Genomic DNA, 19715 nt, shown 5'->3' on the forward strand with positions numbered 1-19715 from the left:
TATGGAGGCAACCAATTAACGATAAGGGGGTGGTCTGAGCCAAATATGTTTCCGCTGATCCTCACTAGGGTTGCGGGCGTGCTGGAGCCAATCCTAGTAATCTTCGGGCAAGAGGCGGGGTACACCCTGAACTGGTCGCCAGCCAATCGCAAGGCACATATTAACAAACAACCATTCGCGCACACAGTCAAACCTGAGGGCAATTTAGAGTCTCCAATTAGTGCATGTTTTTGGGATGTGGGAGGAAACCGGAGTGGCCGGAGAAACCCCACGCAGGCACGGGGGAGAACAGGCAAACTCCAGACAGGCGGGGCCGGGATTTGAACCCCGGTCATCAGAACTGTGAGGCAGATCTGCTAGCCAGTGATCCACCGTGCTGCCCCCATTCCAACCATCTTGTCATGTTGCTATTAAAAGAAACAAGACACAAGTGAAGAATTGTACATTATAATCATAATAATAATGCATTACACTTATATAGCGCTTTACAGCAACAACATTAGGTACACCTTCACAATCTAATGACATCAAATAGAGGAGCGACAGGAATATTTGGACAGTGACAAAGAGTGTATGCACCACCACAATCGCTTTTAAATCAAACAATGTGATGTAAGTGTAGACTGTTAACTTTATTTTTTTTTTCAAAATTCAAAGCTATTCACAGGTGTGTATCATGCTTGCAATCCTTTTAAAACAATTCCATTGCACTTTACGCACTAAATTTATCATCTTGGGTAAATTAATTGGCACTTTTGGTGCTCTCTAGCTTCTCTTTTTGGAGCCACGAGATGATAAGATGAAACTGGGCGAGTTCACCCTGGGCACCATCTCTACCTCCATCACCATGTACTCTGACAGCTCCATGAAGGCCGCCGTCCGACTGTCCACCTGCCTCCTCGATGACAAGAGGCCGAATATCAAGACGATCAGCCCGAGGTACCAGAGATACAAATAGACAATGTATCAGTGCAAGTGGTGGGATCGTCAAAATAGAAATACTTTTGAACTGTACTTAAAACGATTTTTCAGGACTCTGTACTTTACGGCCATTTTCTGTACCGCCTTCCCTCACTGGAGTTGCGGGCGTGCTGGAGCCTATCCCAGCTATCTTCGGGCGAGAGGCGGGGTACACCCTGAACTGATTGCCAGCCAATCGCAGGGCACATATTGACAAACAATCATTCACACTCACATTCACAGCTCTAGCCAATTTAGTCTTTAGTCAATCAACCTACCACGCCTGTTTTTGGGATACGGGAGGAAACCGGAGTGCCCGGAGAAAACCCACGCAGGCACGGGGAGAACATGCAACCTCCACAAAGGCAGGGCCGGGATTTTAACCCTGGTCCCCAGAACTGTGAGACAGATGTGCTAACAAGTCCTTCACCGTCCCGCCCTGTACTTTACTGATACAGTTTGTTTCTGATGACTTTTAAAATGTTCTCCCTGAATTTGACAAAGGATATCTGTACTTTCTACTTTTTACTTTGGTTGCTAAACAAATCCAGACTATTGGTCTGTCCCTACTTCATCTGTTGTTTTTATGCAATATTAAACAGTTCAATGTGGAAAAAAGCTCGAGCAAATCTATAAACACTCGAAGTCAAGGCAGCCACTACAACGACTGTTAATAGTGTCTTATTGGGACATGCCGCCTCTCCGCCAATGTGCCGAGAGGGTCGACTTCAAAATAAAAGCTCTATATTACTACATTAGACAACTATGTTTATTACATTGGACATCAATGCCATTTTAGGGTTTTATTTTGAAGTTGGCCCTCTCACCGCATTGACGGAGAGGTGGCGTGTCACGGTAAGACCATGTACCATGGTGCCGGCCATTAATGAAGCCTTAACCATACGTTCGCCCCGTTGGTGACTGGTGGACTAGGTTGCTAGCACTGCTGCAAATAAAGCACTTTTCATTTGCGGCAGTGTCCGCGTTTTAAATGTAAAAAAAAAAAACGCAGACGATCAGGCTCATTTAATCGTGGCGGCCAAAATCGCGATCATGATTAAAATGTGTTTAATTGTGCAGCCCTACTTATGTTAAAATTGATCACTGTAATGCTTTGTTGCAGAAGGAGGCCTTATGAGCCATACAGGAGTGATTTGTTTCCACCTAATACATGGGTTTGTGAACTCGTATTTATTGAATTGCTGATGCCTCTAAGACCTTTCAAAAAGAGATTAGAAATGACAGTCTAATAAATGTGTAATTTTTTTTAGCATAGGAAATTAGTGATTGAACATAATTTCTTGGTGCTGTTGTGTTGATGTGATTATGCAGCGGTATATGATAGCACTGTCAGGTAAAATACCTTCCAGTATTATACTTAAGTAATTTTCTTGATCATAAAATACATAGAGAATTTGTTCATGAAATATAGCCATGTGGACTCTATAGGTCCTTTGAATAAAAAAAGAAAAATAGAGAGGTAAAGTCAACAGTGGTTGAGTTTTTCATTGGTTGATTGACTGATTGATTGAGATCTTTAGAAGGGAGGAAAAAACAGCTTCAGGTATTCATAAATTATTGTTTGTAATCTGAAAAATCTAATCCAGGTAATTTTTTCAGTTGTATTTGCTAATTTTGCATTTTTATTTTTTTAGTCATTTAACGACCTTAGCTACGTCTTTGCGAACAAGTTATTTTGAGAGCATTAAAAACCGGAGCTAATGTCAGCGCGTCCCCACCCCCCACTCAGGATGAGCACTGTGCAAGTTAATAAAATGGGAAACTATCTTTTTGCAGCTATGTTTTTATTAAAATGGGTATTGTGTGTAATTGACCATAAAAGGTCATTTTTACTTTTGTACTTTTAGGATATAATGTCTGTCCTTTTTTTACTTTTACTAAGTAAAAGAATTAAATGATTCGTATTTGTGCATCTGTACTGCTACTACATCGTGTGAACCATTTTGCCACCTCTGATCAGTGCCAGTGAAACCCTTGGAATAGTTAACTAATGCATTGTCCTGCTTCAGGATGATGGCCATGCGTCCCGGAACAGAAAATAACATGATGGTTGAGGTCAACTACCGGCAGAGCCACGAAGGCACCAGCTTGGACACAATCGTCCAGGATGTTTACCTCTGCGCGAGCATGGAGTTCCTCCTCACTGTGGCGGACATTTTCCTTAATGCCACTAAGGAGGGCTTCGCTGAGACACCGCAAGCCAAGAATAACCCAGCGTTGGGAGATAAAAACAACGCACCTGCACAGCCGAAGGAATCAAGTGAGTGGGTTAGAGACAAAAACCAGAGTGATGTCTCCACCCTAAAATGTTTATAATTGCCTATAATAGTAGTTTAAACCCTAAATATTTACCAAAGTACAAGCCCAAAACTCTATAATATAAATTCAAACTCATCTTCCAACAGTCATCCTTCCATACCGCTTATCCTCATTAGGGTTGCAGGTGAGGTGGGGTACACCCTGGACTGGTGGCTAGCCAATCGCAGGACACAAGCATTCACACATACGGACAATTTAGAGTCTTCAATGAACCCAACATGCATGTTTTTGGAATGTGGACGGAAGCCAGAGCACCCGGAGAAAAAGCCCGAGCCGAGGTTCGAAGGCGGATGCGCAAACCACACTGTGCGACCATCTTTCAACATTACCCTTAAAAATAAATGCCTTACAGATGATTTGATTTTGAAAAATATGCTCTAAACCGTAAAAATGCCAAATACTACTTTTTCTATTGCTATTTTATTTTGTTTTTGACTCCGTGATCTCTAGATCACAAATCTATAGATACTGATTTTTTTTGTGGGTATTGCAAAGGACTCTACCTTTAATTGGTCACTTGCTGTAGCTTACGTTCACCAGCTGGCTGTTAGCAGCTGATGAGGTGCTAACTTCCATCTGGACCTTTTTCTGCATCATGTTGAGAAGTTTTCCTCCCTGTTTTCTTAATGAGCCGAACCTGAATGTCGCCCCTCTATGGTAATCTTTCATCACGCTGCTGTCAAGCTGGCTGGCTATTAGCTGGTGACCAAGACAAGCTACTCTTACACGAACATGGCTTCTTAGAAGGAGTAGGGTGTTTGCTCGAAATCTTAGGGCGTTACAGAGAGAGCATAAAAACACATGAAGGTGGGAATGGGTGAGTTTTTCAGTGAACAATTGTTTGTTAGGTCCTACAGAAAAAAAATTGTGCATGGGTGAATTTGCTAATGGTGAATTACTAATCCTCAGGGTTCATGTTTTGTCTAAAATAATAAATGACATTGCACATGAATTGTCTTTGTTGATACTGCATTTTTGTTTCAGTTCCTGCTCCGGCCAGCGTGTCAAAGTCGGAGATCAACGTTGTGGTGCGAAACCCGGAGATCGTGTTCGTGGCCGACCTGACGCGTGCCGATGCCCTGGCCTTAGTGATGACCACGCACTGCGAGTTAAACATAAAAAACGATGCAGAGAGTTCAAAGATGACTGCTGTAATCCAAGACCTTAAGGTTGGTGATTTCTTTACCTCATGTAGAGCTGGAGAGTTTTTTTTTTTTCTCTCTCTCTTCCTAGCAATATTTCCGCGTCCGTTTTAGGTGGTGGCGTGTCCTTTTCTGAGGGAGAAGAGGGTACACAACGTGACCACAGTTCTGCAGCCGTGCCAGGTGTTCTTTCAGAGTGCTCAGTCACCAACATCTCCACAAGCTATGGAGATCTCCATCAATTCTCTCTCGTTCAAGGTTGGTGCTTACGAGGGGTGTACATGTATTCAGAGTTGTTGGTACAGGATACTTGGTAAGCTCATGCTCACCTATGATCCTTAAAAGGACAAGCGCTATAGAAAATGTATGGCTCGAGTTCATTTTTTTTCTCTCCTAAATTCATACCCATGAATTTCTATCATAAGTTTCCAGCTTCCCGGAATATGGTACTGTCTACCTCTTTATCCAGGTTTCTCCCATCATCATCAAGACGGTCATCACCATACAGTCAGCCCTGACTCCCACCACAGAGACCACAGAGAAGCTTGAGAGTCCCGTTCCGGTGGACATGTGGTCTAAACGTGACTGGAAGGATCTGAAACTGTGGTTCTTGGAGGAGCAGGGAGAAGCAAAAACCCAAGAAGCAGCCTCACTGATCCCACGGGGGGAGTCACTTAAGGTACGAGCTTCTATTGTTGTTAGACTAAAACAACTCTTACCCTTATTTCATGGACTCTCCATCCTTCCTTTGCAGTTGGACATCAAATCAATCTGTGTGACGTTGGAGGCTGGAGTGGGACACCGCACCGTGCCCATGCTTCTGGCAAAGTCCTCTTTCCAAGGGGACGTCAAAAATTGGTCCACTCTTATCAACTTGCAGAGCGAGCTAAATTTAGAGGTAGAAGTGACACACCCCCCAACTTTGTCTCAAGTCGTTAATAGGGCTGTCACGATAATTACTATATCGACTTATCCATCCATCCATTTTCTGAGCCGCTTCTCCTCACTAGGGTCGCGGGCGTGCTGGAGCCTATCCCAGCTGTCATCGGGCAGGAGGCGGGGTACACCCTTAACTGGTTGCCAGCCAATCGCAGGGCACATACAAACAAACAACCATTCACACTCACATTCACACCTACGGGCAATTTAGAGTCTCCAATTAATGCATGTTTTTGGGATGTGGGAGGAAACCGGACTGCCCGGAGAAAACCCACGCAGGCACGGGGAGAACATGCAAACTCCACACAGGCGGGGACGGGGATTGAACCCGGGTCCTCAGAACTGTGAGGCTGACGCTCTAAACAGTCGACCACCGTGCCGCCTGTATCGACTTATCGTTTGATAAAATAAAACGGACACGATAGTTTTTCCGGACTCGATAAATACTTATTTACGTGTGTATGTTTACATAATTTACGTCATCGACATTCAGTCTTGGAAGTTGCTCACCTCTTCTGTTAAGGCCTCTTTATACTCCCGTGGTTGCGCGGCCGACAACGCCGCATTGCATCACGTGACCGACGAATTGGCCCGCGCGGCCCCTCTGCGTAGCATTACGCGCACACGGCAAAAGTTGTTTCTCCGTGTAGAATGCCGCGGAGATCATCTCTCGTGATTGGTCCGTTTTAGTCACATGCTGTGATGATGTAATCAGAGTACCTCCCGGTTCCACATAGCACCTAAGCCACGCCCTCTCGATCGATTTTGCAGCATAATTAAACATATCATCTGGTCATCGAGGTCCATTTGTTCTAGCAGACTCTGTTCCACGGTCGCCATAATTGTTGCTTTGTTCCTGGTTACGGAATGGAAAGGGAAAAAAGGCTACCGGAAATGGCCACAAAATGCAGAGGAAACTCCATCATTGTTACGCATTTGTATTATTGTAATATTTGTGGAAAACACAATAAAAAACACAACAATAATATGCATTTGCATAAATAAAGGACTCCCTCTAAATAAGTACCCTATCCCTAAAAGACGTGTGTCTGTCCCCAGTGATGCCCACTTTATAAAAAAAACAAACAAACATACATGTAAGGTTAATTGAAAACTGTAAATTGTTCATAGCTGTGCATGTGAGCTTGAATATTTGTTTGTCTACATTAACCCTCCGTTGGCTGGCAACCAGTCCAGGGTGGAACATGCCAAAGTCAGCTGAGTTAGGCTTTAGCTCACCCATCACCCTAATGATGACAAGCGCTATAGAAAATGGACGGATACGGTAGAGGGGACTATTTCAAATGTTTCATGAAATGTTTAGGTCCATTACTACAACGAGGTGGTGGGAGTGTGGGAGCCATTGCTGGAGCCTTTAGAGGATGAGACAAGAGATGGTTTCCGACCCTGGCAACTCGAATTCAAGGTAGTCATACACACACATACATGAGGAAGACCAATGCAGTCATATTTTTTACATTATTGAGTGTAGGGTTGATAAAAATTACAATATATATTTTTTAAAATGTAATCCATTTAATTGTCGTCATTAAAATGTATCACTTATCCAGTTGTTCATATACAATCCCATCCAAAAGTATTGGAACGATAAGGTCAATTCCTTTTTTTTATTTCCTTTTTTTTTGGGGGGGGGGGGTCGTATACTGAAGACATTTGGGTTTCAGATCAAAAGGAGAATATTAGACAAAAGTTTACAATTCCAGCTTTTATTTCGTGGTATATTTCAAAAACAATTATCTAGCAAAGTATTATGTTTAGTTGAAAACACATTCAAATAAGATTTGGAACCAGTGCACCTTCAACATAGTGGGGATGGGGCTCTACTGACCTCGACTCGGGATGTTGTGAGTCAGTAGGGAGAATACGTTGAAGACCTCCTCAATTCCACCGATACGCCTTCCCATGAGGAAGCAGAGTCTGGGATCTCTGAGGCAGGCTCTGCTATCTCAGGGATTTAGGTAAAAAAACTCCTCCGTGGCAAGGCCCTAGGGGTGGATGAGATTCGCCCAAAGTTCCTAAAGGCTCTGCATGTTGTGGGGCTGTCCTGGTTGATACGCCTCTGCAACATCGTTTGGACATCGGGGACAGTGCCTCTGGATTGGCAGACTGGGGTGGTAGTCCCCCTTTTTAAGAAGGGGAACCAGAGGGTGCCTTCCAACTACAGGGGGATCACAGGGGGATCACACTCCTCAGCCTCCCTGGTAAGGTCTATTCAGGGGTGCTGAAGAGGAGGGTCGAATCTCAGATTCAGGAAGAGCAGTGTGGTTTTCATCCTGGCTGTGGAACTGTGGACCAGCTCTACACACTTGGCAGGATCCTCGAGGGTGCATGGGGGTTCTCCCAACCAGTCTACATGTTTTGTGGACTTTGAGAAGGCGTTCGACCGTGTCCCTCAGGGAGTCCTGTGGGAGGTACTTTGGGAGTCAGGAAAGGGTGGAGTGGCCTCTCCAGGTTGGGAATGAGATCCTGCCCCAAGTGGAGGAGTTCAAGTATCTTGGGGTCTTGTTCACGAGTGAGGGAAGAATGGAACGGGAGATCGACAGGCAGATGGGTGCATCATCTGCAGTGATGCAGACTTTTTATCGGTCCATTGTGGTGAAAAAGGAGCTAAGCCGCAAGGCAAAGCTCTCAATTTACCACTCAATGTACGTTTCTACCCTCACCTATGGTCACGAGCTGTCGGTCGTGACCGAAAGAACAAGATCCCTGGTACAACCGGCCGAAATGAGTTTCCTCCGCCAGGTATCCAGGCTCTCCCTTAGAGAGAGGGTGAGAAGCTCGGTCATCCAGGAGGCGGTCAGAGTCATCACACCTGGAGGAGACCCTGAGGAGGACCCAGGACACGCTGAAGAAACTATGTTTCCCGGCTGGCCTGGGAACACCTCCGGGTCCTCCCGGAAGAGCTGGTTCGAAGTGGCTGGGGAGAGAGAAGTCTGGCTTCCCTGCTAAAGCTACTGCCCCCACGACCCGACCTCAGATAAGCGGAAGAAAATGGATGGATGGATGGATGAACTCAAAACAACCCTAGTTTTTAACTAGTACAGATAAAAAAGACTGTTTCTAACTTGTACCACCAGATGAAAACGAAGCCATTGAAGAATGTTGGGTGGGCAGATGAGGTGGACTACAATGTCCCAGACTACAAGACTGTCATTTTGATCAGCAGCAAGGACCAGCTGAACATCACCCTCTCCAAATGTGGACTTGCCATGCTGAGTAACCTGGGCATGGTGAGAATAGAGAATATTTAACAATATGGTATCTCCCTGGATCTTTAACCGCAATTGTTGTATTGCCAAAGGCTTTTGCTGACGCTGCCAAGGAGACAGCCGGATGTTTCCAGAAGGACGAGCCTCCGTTTGTGGTGAAGAACCGCCTGGGCCTGCCCGTCTTCGTCCAATTCAGCGACATGTTTTCCCCCGTCGCAACCCACAGCAACGACCACACCATCGAGCTGCAGGACGGCCAAACACTCGGAATGGACTATTCTGTAACCACTGAGTCAGACCAGTTCTCTGCTATGATCTCCCTCAGTGAAAAGGACTACTACATACAGCCAAGTACGTTCTACATTCAAGCTAATTGTTTCTTCTGCCATCTAATGAAGGAGCATTTAATTGTTCTACCTGTCTCTATATGTTGCTTGGATGGATGGATGGATTTGTTTAAATCAGAGCCTGAATTTCAAATAAAGTAAAAACTAACTAAAATTTGAATTCAGATATTGCTGAACAATATCTCGTTAAAACATACCAAATAAAATCTTTATAAAATAGCAAACAATAAATAAACTCTATAAAATAGAATAAATTAAGGCAAATTCAACTCCAAGAAATAGTTGTATACTACTTTGTTTCCACTTGTTAGGTAGAGATTACAAACACGGCACGAGGCTACAGTGGATATACGAAGTCTACACACCCCTTTCAAATGCAATGTTTTTGTGGTGTGGGGGAAAAAGAGACAAATACAAATAATTGGAACTTTTCCACCATTATTGTAGAGTTTGTACAACTCAATTGGTTCATTTTATCTTTTTAGAGCAGAGGTAAAAATAAAAACTGAAATTATCTAGTTGCACAAGGGTGCGCACCCTCTTACAACTGCCATGTGGGTGTGTTCAGAAGTAACCAATAAAATTCATGCTCATGTTAAATGGGAGCCCACACACAACTGCCACCAATTACCCAAAAAAACAATAAAACAATACATTTGTATTTACTGGGATAAATTACAAAAACAATAACTTTTTTTTATAATTAACAGATTAACAAAAACTGCTAAATTCACGCATCATATATTACAGGACTCTTGAATATCTAAGTACTTAGTTGGCCTGATTAAAATACTTTGTCCACCCCTGTTGTAAAGGTGGCATTGTGCTGTTTGATCTACTCTCCAGCTCCAGCGGGCCACACGTCAGCCAGCATGATCCCCCTGATCAAGGTGGGACGGAGAATGTACAGCGTCATGCACGAGGTGTCTGGAGTCACCCGCTTCCTGGTGTGTCAGGTTTATTCTGTGGAGAGCAGCAAGTACATCAAGATCCGCTCACCTTTCCAGGTACAACAACGTGCTTGTTGTTACATATCAGAGAGTATTTACAATTTATTTTGTTATCCGCTCACCTTTCCAGGTACGACAACGTGCTTGTGTGTCTGTTACATATCAGAGAGTATTTACAATTTGTTTTGTTCTTGTTTCCTCAGATCATCAATCATTTCTCCATCCCCTTTAAAGTGTTTGATGGCTTGACGTATTTAGGTACGTCGTTACCAACAGAAGAGTTCTGTGTGCCTCTGGACTCATACAGGTAAGTGCACGCACGTTCCTATTATACTTGACAATTTGGTCATTAGCTTGGTGCTAAAACAATCCAGAGCATTTTAACAAAATAAATGCTTTTTTCTCACATTTTAAAACAGTTTCCATGTTTCCTAGTAATACTGTACATGTGACATACGGATCTGTGTATGTGGGGCATGCAGCGGACACATGGTCAAACACAAGTGGGGAGCAGTGCATGTCAGCAGAGACACACTTTGACTCAATTTAAAAATAAATAAATAAATAAAATTCTTCCTCACAAATAAACTGGAATTAATCTCCAGGCCTTATCTGTGACCAAAATGCATGCTCTGCCGATCATGGCATGAGTCAGACCCCGGTTTCTCCTGTCCTCTCAGGTCCGAGCTGAACCTCCAGCCGGTCACGGCGGACGACGGCGACCAGTTCGAGTGCTCGGAGGGCTTCAGCTACGATGACATCAACCTCCAGCAGCCCAAGATGCATATTCAGCAGAGGTGCCACCGCCGCGGAAACCTGGGCGGCGAGCTGACGGTCAACATCGTGCCTGTGAAGGACGCGGTGACGTTCAAGGACACGGGCAGCGTGGGGCACAACTTTGACGTGCCCTTTGTGCTTCACCTATGGCCTTGCGTCCTACTCCGCAATCTTCTGCCTTACCCCATCACCTACAAACTTAATGTACTGCTTTACTGGAAGTGTGTAAACATACAAAAAGGCATTCTACTAAGCTGCAGTCTTTTAATCAACAGGACAGTAGCGAGTGTACCCCAGAGTCCACGCTGGAGCCGGGCCACTCCGCCCAGCTTCACACTGCCGTCATCAACCAGTCCACCCTGGACCTCCGCCTGATTGACTACATCGCTCAAGACTGGTCTGCTCAGTACAGGTCTGACTTCTCGTTGACTTGCATTATTTGCTGTACAATTTTGATCATGTGGTCTATAAATCATAATCACAAGTTTTTCGCGTTACGAGCCGTCACTTGGTTGATTTTAAATGTTTTAACATCTTTTTTTTATTTTTGTGAGCCATGGTCATGATACACTTTCAGCTGTATATTAATGGGACAAAAATCCATCCCATCACCAGTCGCAGGGCACATATAGACACGGACAACCATTCACACTCACATTCACACCGTCACTGAGTGGGAACTGAACCCACGCTGCTTGCACCAAAGTCAGGCGAGTGTACCACTACACCATCAGTGACTATGGGACAAACAATCAAAATTAAACAATTTAATAAAATTAAAATGTTCTTTACCTAAACCTGACAGTTTTCTGACTTTTTTCCTGTCACGTTTCTATATAGATTTAATTCACATTATTTGTACGTATTTTTTAAATTGTAATTTCAAATATTTAATAATAACCTAAATAAATAAATATACTGTACCTAAAAATTACATTTACCACCTTTTGCCTGTGTCACTGTTCTGTATAATTTGCGTTAAGTTTATTTGGAGTTTTATTTACATTTTTAACTTGAATAAAATTAAGATGCTTTCCCTAAAGCATCTTAATTTTTTGCTGTTGTTGCTGTTCTGCATAAATGTAATTAGTTATTTAAAATTTTTATTTCATTTATAGTTTCCAAATTAAACTTCACCTTAACCTGCCATTTTCCGCCTTTTTCCCCATGTAAATTTCATTAATTGATTCTGAATTTTATTTTAATCTTTGATTTTGAATATAAACATAAGGAAAATATGCTTTACCTAGAGCTGTAATTGATTGACTTGTTCCCACAAGTCACAGTTTTGTATGAATTTAATTGCATTATTTGTAATTTTATTATTATATATGTTTTAATATTACTCAACAAATGATGCAATGCTTACCTATTTGGTCCAACCCATACAAAATAACATATTTCTTTTAATGGAATGGATCTTTAGTTTCATTTGTAATAAAGCATCCTGTTTTCGGCAGCCTGTGCAGCGAGCAGGAGGAGATCGCGTTCATTGTGTTTGAGTCCCTACGCGTGGAGGAAGAAGAGGACTACGGCGAGGGGACGGATAGGCGGCGGGCCGAGCTTGACATAGCCGTGCACGTCAAGTATGACCAGGGCCAGACAGTGGTGGCCATCCACTCACCGTACTGGATGGTGAACAAGACAGGAAGGCTCCTGCAGTACAAGGCGGACGATATCCACCGCAAGCACCCGCTGGACTACGAAATGCCACTGCTCTTCTCCTTCAAGCCTCGTTACTTCCTGAAAAACAACAAGGCAAGGCTTGAAAATTATGAAGAATTTAGATCCTTAAAAGGTTAAAAGCTGTTCCTCACCTCCCTTAGGTCCGTCTCATGATCTCTGAGAGCGACCTCTCCGATGATTTTTCCCTTGACACCGTTGGCAGCTACGGAGATGTGAAATGTAAAGGCCAATATAAAGATTATCTGGTAAGTGTCTGTTTTTTTTTCTTAACTAAACACAAGCAAAGCACAGGCAGCACCGTGGCCAACGGGTTAGCACATCTTCAGGATTTGACTCTCCGGTGCGAACTGCCTGTGTGGAGTTTGCATGTTCTACCGGTTCTTCGGTTTTCTGCAGGTTTTTCAGCTTTCTCCCACGTTCCAAAATCATTGAAGACTAAGAGAGAATAATGGTACCCTAACAGTACGAAAAAATTGTTTAAAATGTGTATGTAAAATATGTAAACTGTTTATTTTAAATAATTACATTATATACATTTTTAATACCATAAATAGAATCATAGTTTATTCTGTTTTCAAAATTCTATTATGTGCAATCGATAAACAAATTATTTGATAAAATGTATTAAATGTACAGGTAAAATTGTTCATTTTACTCATGTTTTTTTATTTTTTCTACTAAATAGATTTTTAAAAATGTCCTACCCCTGGTCAGTAGGTGTGAATGTTGTGTATGAATGGCTGTTGCCCTGCAATTGACTGGCAACCAGTCCACGGTGTACCTGCCTTTTGCCCAAAAGCCAGCTGAGAAAGGCTCCAGCTCGCCCATCCCCGAATGACAACCAGCACTATAGAAAATGAATAGACAAGCAAAACAGCACTTGATCTATCACTCTACCCTTCTCTGTCAGGTGGGAGTGAAGATCGACAGGACCAGCTTCAGTCTCACTCGCATCGTGACCTTCGTGCCATTCTACATGCTGGTCAACAGAACTAAGCAGACTGTCTTGGTATGTGAGGAGGGGCAGGAGAGCTGGACCACAGTCCCGCCTGAACAGGTGAGAGCCCACGGTCGAGAATGAGCTCCCGTCTTTGGGCCATATTATGCTTTTTTTTTTCAGTTTAAAACAGTTCCCAGGGGCCTCACTTATCAAGAGTACATATGTGCAGAAGTGTGCATAAAGTGCAACTACGAACATATACACAGCAAAGCATGATTTATCAAGTTGGATTTGTGTGTGGGGATGTCTGTAAATGTATGCACATCTCTGACCATGCGTTCACACAAAACCTTGTGTTAGAACAGTGAAACTAAAAATATAACTCACAAATAGGGTCACCAAAGCCATTTTGCGGCTGTGAGTTTAATGTCAAACCATTTTCTTTTTATTTCTGAAACGGCTTTTTTCTCTGATCCACCAGAATTAACAGCAGCGGTTCTCCCATGCCATTTTCCTCCTTTTGTTGGTAACACCTGCATTAATTGTTCCAAACAGTATTTTTGGCTTGTTTCCACTTCTCAGACGAGTACCACAATGTTGGTCTCAGATATATTCATGTTTCTCTGCCCTCTTTGTCATGATTTCGGAGAGAGAAGTAGTCAATCTGTGCATTCTTAAAGGGATTTCTGTTACCATATATGTTTCTCAGTGCAAAAGAGGCTAAACGTCCGCGAGTGTGGCAGTTTAGCACAGGTGGGATGTAACAACACATTACTTACTGGTATGCGTATGACAAATGTCTGCACCTTATATGAATTTTCTCTTTTTTCCTCCCTTTCTAAATTTCAGTCCTATGAACAAACGTAGAACCTGTTCTACACACTTTGATAAATGAGGCTCCAGGTTTCTTGACCCTAAACTACCCGCTCGACCAATCAGGAAAGCATACTAAGAAAACAGATAAACACTCTTCCGTACTAAAGATGCCTTTACCAGCTCATCTGTTTGGTAGACCATGTTGTTAAAGGAATGATTTAACATCGATAACAGGTTTTGTTTTTGTAGAATTCAAATAAAGTTGTGCCGTTGCACCCTACACAGATGAGATGAATGTGGAAATAGTCATTGAAAATTTCCATGCACTGAAAACCAGCAATGAAATAATGCTAAATCATCAAAATGTCCCCAAACCTTGTGAGTGCGACTAGATTGCCAGCTCTAGTTTAGTCTTACACTTAGTTTATTTTCTGTTCATTTACAATGTTTTTAAATTTTGTATTTGTGTTAACTTACACATAAGAGAATTTATCGACTTTATAAATAAACTAAATAAAAGTAAAACCTTTTTAAAACACCTGATAAACACCTAATAGGATGTTCAACTCCATACAGATGTACACTTATAGTATAGATGGCTCTTTAAAATACTATCTGACTATGCATGTTTCAATAATTACAGGAGTTCCTTTCTTTTTTCATATTCTTCATCTATTAGTCCGCCATTCCGTTCTGGCCCGAAAATGATGCCAAGCTTCTGAAAGTGAAAACAGAAGGTTGTCTGTCCCCGCCTCGTACCATCAACTTCACACGTCCAGAGAACTGTTTATTGCTGCATTTGGACAACACTGTAAGTTCAATGAAATAGAAGATCAGTTTTACTATTAAAGGAGACATTTTTATATTGTCTACTGTGAGGGTTTTTTTTTTTTTTTTTTTTTTTGTCTTAGCTGGGCGAGATCATTGTAGATGTCACCGTATCGGAGCACTCGGCCACCGTCCGATTCTCTGACTACCACGATGGTGCAGCACCATTCCTCATCATCAACCACACCAAAGAGCAAGCCTTGCAGTTCTATCAGAGGTGAGACAATGACAGTCAGAAATTTGTTGTTATAGCTTTATTATTATTATGGTGACAAGTTAATCTTCTTTTAAGGAGTCTTTTGGAAAAAAAACCCTTTTGACTTTGGCAAGTGTGTGTATCCTGATGGGTAACCCTATATTGTGAATTATTTTGTTTTCACTTTTTTTTTTCTTTGAGTCGGGGGCCTATGCCATCTAATGTGGGCACGGCACACATTCACTTTAAATCAAGAAATACATTGCCCTTTTTGGGGTTTCTATATGCCATAAAACTCACCAATTCGTGTATGTGTATATTTTTACCCTGGTGAAATATATGTATTTTAGGGGTACCTAACAACCCACAAACGTTACTCAGTCGGGGCCCCTAGAAAGTTAGGAAAAAACTAACCCCCAGCACCAGTTTCACGGGTAGACATGAAATTGGGTGCACAGGTCTATCAGACCAGGATGCACAAAAAGTCTCAAGGACCCATTCCTGAAACTGAAGAGGAAGTCGGACATTTTAGTTTTAAGCAGCCATTTCAACACATGTATTTTGACAAAATTTACCCAAATCAAGCCTCATCTGAAATAGGTATGCTAGAGAAATGGGCAATGCTAAATTGCGAAGCATTTAGCCTACCCCATCTAATGTGGGTGGAACATGACATCAAAGTTTGGCAATCATTTGGAAGATTCACCATGAAAAAGGGGGCGCAAGGACCTATTAACCGATGCTTGCAGCTTCAATCGTGGCTGTAGTTTGCAGTGTAAAGTGCCCTCAGAACACAGAACAGTTTAAGTTTAATTACATGTTATTACATGAGAGTGCTTCACTGAATAAGTCATGAGGCCCTACACCTCCATAATAACAGTGCAAGATCAAGCTTATACTGGAGGTCCCTCAATGATAAAAGTCCAAATGATTCAGATGTGTTTTCTTTCCAGGAAGTTCTATTTTGTGCACATTTTTCAAGTGTGTTCATAGGTTTTATACACGTTTTCCATGATTTATGTATGTGTGTTGTGGGTCATGCAGCATACAGACAGAGTCCCCATGGGTGCCCAATGAGCTGCTGGACCTCTCTTTCTCAGTGGTGGAAAGGTAGAAAAAGAGGAAAGAGCGTCATCTCTCTCTAATGAGTTTCTCTGTGTTAAAATTATCAGTGTCAATTCATGGGAATCTTCCAGCGAAATTGCTTCTCCTGCTTCTTCCAGTGGTTTACTTGTGTTGACTCTCCTTATTTTTCTCGCCATGATTGAATGTTTGAGATAGAAACTTTGGACTGGAGGGTTGCCATGGCAATACATTCTTGATGGCTGGGTTCTGTCGTATTGTTGCTGTTTGTTGTTTGCATGATGCGCTTAACGTCATCGCCAATCATCGAGGGAATATTGTTCCACGTGATTTCCAGTGGTTGATGTTTTTTTTTTCCTCGGTGCAGCTCTCAGAAGGCAACAGAAGTAGAGGAGGTGGAGGCTGGGAAAGCCGTGCACTACACCTGGACCGAGCCCACGGGATCCCGGGAGCTTTGCTGGAGTTGCGGCAAATACAGTGGGAAGCTGAAGAGCGAAGAGGTGCGTGTAAAACGTACAGTCATTTTATATACAGCCACAGGACACTTCGTTGGATACACCTGCACATCTAAGGCCAGCCGCACTCTGAGCGTCTTTACTGTACATATATTGTGTGTATACTATGTATATAAGGGGACATGGATTAGCAAAATGACAAGATTTCCCAAAAATGACAGTCTGTCTAATTGCTGTCCGGTTGGAATGGCCACCTCAACCGTGAGTACAACCAACCAAGAATTTGAAAATCGGTCAATGGGTTCTGGAGAAATTTAGTTTTTTTTTTTTTTTTTTTTTTAGAAAAAACATTATTTTGGGGAAATAATTGTGAGTAATATCACCTTTAGAAAATCTGGTCAAAAAACAGTTTGAAAATCCTACTATATGAAAATAGTAGGATTTTAGAGACACTTGAAGTACTCATTCCATGTTTTTTAGAAAATTTCACAAAAATGGCTGCCACTTGCTACATGCATGTACAGTCTCTACAATATGTAGTCTTTTCTTTACATTTTATACTCGCAATTAAAACCCCAATTCCAATTAAGTTGGGACGTTGTGTTAAACATAAATAAAAACAGAATACAATGATTTGCAAATCATGTTCAACCTATATTTAATTGAATACACTACAAAGACAATATATTTAATGTTCAAACTGATGAACTTGATTGTTTTTAGCAAATAATCATTAACTTAAAATTCTAAGTTAATGATTACTTGCTAAAAACAATAACTTAAAATTCTAAGTTAATGATTACTTGCTAAAAACAATAAAGTTGATCAGTTTGAACATTAAATATCATGTCTTTGTAGTGTATTGAATTAAATATAGGTTGAACATGATTTGCACATCATTGTATTCTGTTTTTATTTGTTGAACTCAATGTCCCAACTTCATTGGAATTGGGGTTGTAGTTTTTTTGTGTTCAAATACTTTTACAATGTGTTTAAAAGTGGGTTTTATTAAGGTTAAATGCATTTAAACTGGGTAGGGTTAACACTACTAAAAATGTTTTTGGGGTTTTTTGTATTTTATTTGGTCTACGTGTATCGCAGATTTTCACCAATTGCGGGTGGGTCTGGAACATATCCACTGCGATTAAGGGGGTTTACTGGAAATGCAATGCAGAATTCAGAAAATAGCATTTCTTGAAAATATGCATTTTGTCTATGTGTCCAGACTTTCAGTACACACTATATAATATGGTATTGGATGTCATTAGAGAGGTTTCAACCCTCCTTATCTTCTTGAATCAACAGGACCTTCGTGAAGACATGGGGAAGGAAGGCAAACTTTTTGTTATCTCCTTTTACGAAGGTAAAATAAACATTTGCATCTCACACCACACTCATCCAAGCATGCCTGGAAACACAGAAGGGCTTTCCGTGCTCCAAACTGAATGTGTGGGCGTGGTCCCCAAGGTCTCCAGCGTGTGGTGCTGTTCACCGAGGAACTGCGCATCTACAGGTTGCTGTGCGAGAGCGAGAAGGCACAGTTAGCCGAGCAGGAAATCATGCTGTCACTCTACAATGTGGGTTTGTCCCTGGTCAACAACAGCAGCAGCCAGGAGGTCTCTTTCATCGGGATCACCAGGTACATAACCAGGTACCATATGAGGTCATGTTTTTGTGCCAACCACTGTGCCTTTGTTGCAGTTCGGACGTGGTGTGGGAGCTGAAGCCCAAGAAGAAGAACCGGTGGAAGCCTATGAGTACCCACGCAGCTGAGATGTTGGAGAGACGCTTCAAAGAGTACATAGACTCTGGACCCATTGACAAAGCCATCGTCCACCTCGACAACAGTTTGCAGGTCAGACATAAGTGATGAATTGACACTTTTTTTAACCTATCCTCCGTTATTTGCTGAAAAACACATCTATGAAAATTTTTTTTTGTGCTGAGGCCGAATATAAAAGTATTGCCTTGGCACCATCTTGTGGCATCTTGGTGCTCGTATGCTGAAGTGAGGGGGGAGCTTAATTTAGATTGGCCAATTATTTAGAAAAACTTCTACATTACAGCTTTCTGTTAAAGGTGATAAGGCAAATAGTGGAGTGTTTTTCGGAATTTTAGGGTGGCCTGTATCCTAATAGAATTCATAATGTATGGGAAAATTCAAAGTATGCAGTGGTGTGCTTTGAGAAATTAATGACCTGAGTGATACTAACCATCATCCGGATGATATTTTGCTTTGACTTTTGAGCAAAAATTGGAGATGTGAGCACTGTATGGTGGCAGTAAACTCAGTTGAACTCACTTCACCCTAAGCAGCAGTTTTATTGGCACTGAACAATTCATGAAAAAAAAGAGGGTTCAAGCTGTTTAATGCCACTGCCAGTTAGTTTACTGTCATACTAAATATAAAACAAAAACAGTTACACGTGTATTTAAAATAGCCACATAGGTTTGCCTTAGGAAAGTCTTTATAGCTCAATGATTAAAAAAAATGCAAAACACCTTAAACAGGCTAAGAAATAGCTTTGGTATCACAGCGGCTGAAATAAGTCTTTAACACCAGATGTTGGGAGCAACCCATCTAATACATCATACGAAGAAAGTAGAACAAATAAGATCGGAAATTAATTTGTGTAAAAATGTGAAATGACACAGGGAAAAAGTATTGAACACATGAAGAAAGGAAGGAACAAAAAGGCATGGAAAGCCAAGTCAACACCTAAAATCTATCAATAATCAAACAGCAATCCAGCCCCTTGTCAGTGCAAATGAATATCAACTGGTTCAGTTGTAAATGATGCCCTACAAAAAGGTCTCATTTCCAAGGTGTGAGTCAAGACAAAGCTCATGATGGGTAAGAGCAGAGAGCTGTCTCAAGACCATCGCAAACTCGTTATTCCAAAACAAAACGATGGCATTGGTTACAGGCGCAAGCTTCTGAACGTTCCAGTGAGCACAGTTGGGGCCATAATATGTAAGTGCAAAGCTAATCATACCACCATAAATTTGTCTCGAATCGGGTGCTC

At 41.9% G+C, this 19715-nt stretch overlaps 1 protein-coding gene across 1 annotated transcript in view; it reads left to right on the top strand.

Moving 5' to 3' along the window:
• The window catches only part of vps13a (vacuolar protein sorting 13 homolog A), an 80006-nt gene that overhangs the window by 42165 nt on the left and 18126 nt on the right, over positions 1 to 19715 (top strand). The window contains exons 37-58 of the mRNA XM_061672296.1: positions 770 to 939; positions 2991 to 3241; positions 4285 to 4469; positions 4557 to 4700; positions 4912 to 5121; positions 5197 to 5340; positions 6706 to 6807; positions 8480 to 8632; positions 8704 to 8962; positions 9805 to 9965; positions 10112 to 10215; positions 10589 to 10889; positions 10961 to 11097; positions 12146 to 12443; positions 12512 to 12616; positions 13282 to 13428; positions 14807 to 14938; positions 15039 to 15172; positions 16602 to 16734; positions 17995 to 18052; positions 18157 to 18328; positions 18391 to 18544. Coding sequence (XP_061528280.1) covers positions 770 to 939; positions 2991 to 3241; positions 4285 to 4469; positions 4557 to 4700; positions 4912 to 5121; positions 5197 to 5340; positions 6706 to 6807; positions 8480 to 8632; positions 8704 to 8962; positions 9805 to 9965; positions 10112 to 10215; positions 10589 to 10889; positions 10961 to 11097; positions 12146 to 12443; positions 12512 to 12616; positions 13282 to 13428; positions 14807 to 14938; positions 15039 to 15172; positions 16602 to 16734; positions 17995 to 18052; positions 18157 to 18328; positions 18391 to 18544 — 3654 coding nt within the window. The remainder of the gene's footprint in view (positions 1 to 769; positions 940 to 2990; positions 3242 to 4284; positions 4470 to 4556; positions 4701 to 4911; positions 5122 to 5196; positions 5341 to 6705; positions 6808 to 8479; positions 8633 to 8703; positions 8963 to 9804; positions 9966 to 10111; positions 10216 to 10588; positions 10890 to 10960; positions 11098 to 12145; positions 12444 to 12511; positions 12617 to 13281; positions 13429 to 14806; positions 14939 to 15038; positions 15173 to 16601; positions 16735 to 17994; positions 18053 to 18156; positions 18329 to 18390; positions 18545 to 19715) is intronic.

This window comes from Phycodurus eques, chromosome 3 (genome assembly GCF_024500275.1).
Source record: "Phycodurus eques isolate BA_2022a chromosome 3, UOR_Pequ_1.1, whole genome shotgun sequence".
NCBI classification, from domain to species: domain Eukaryota; kingdom Metazoa; phylum Chordata; class Actinopteri; order Syngnathiformes; family Syngnathidae; genus Phycodurus; species Phycodurus eques.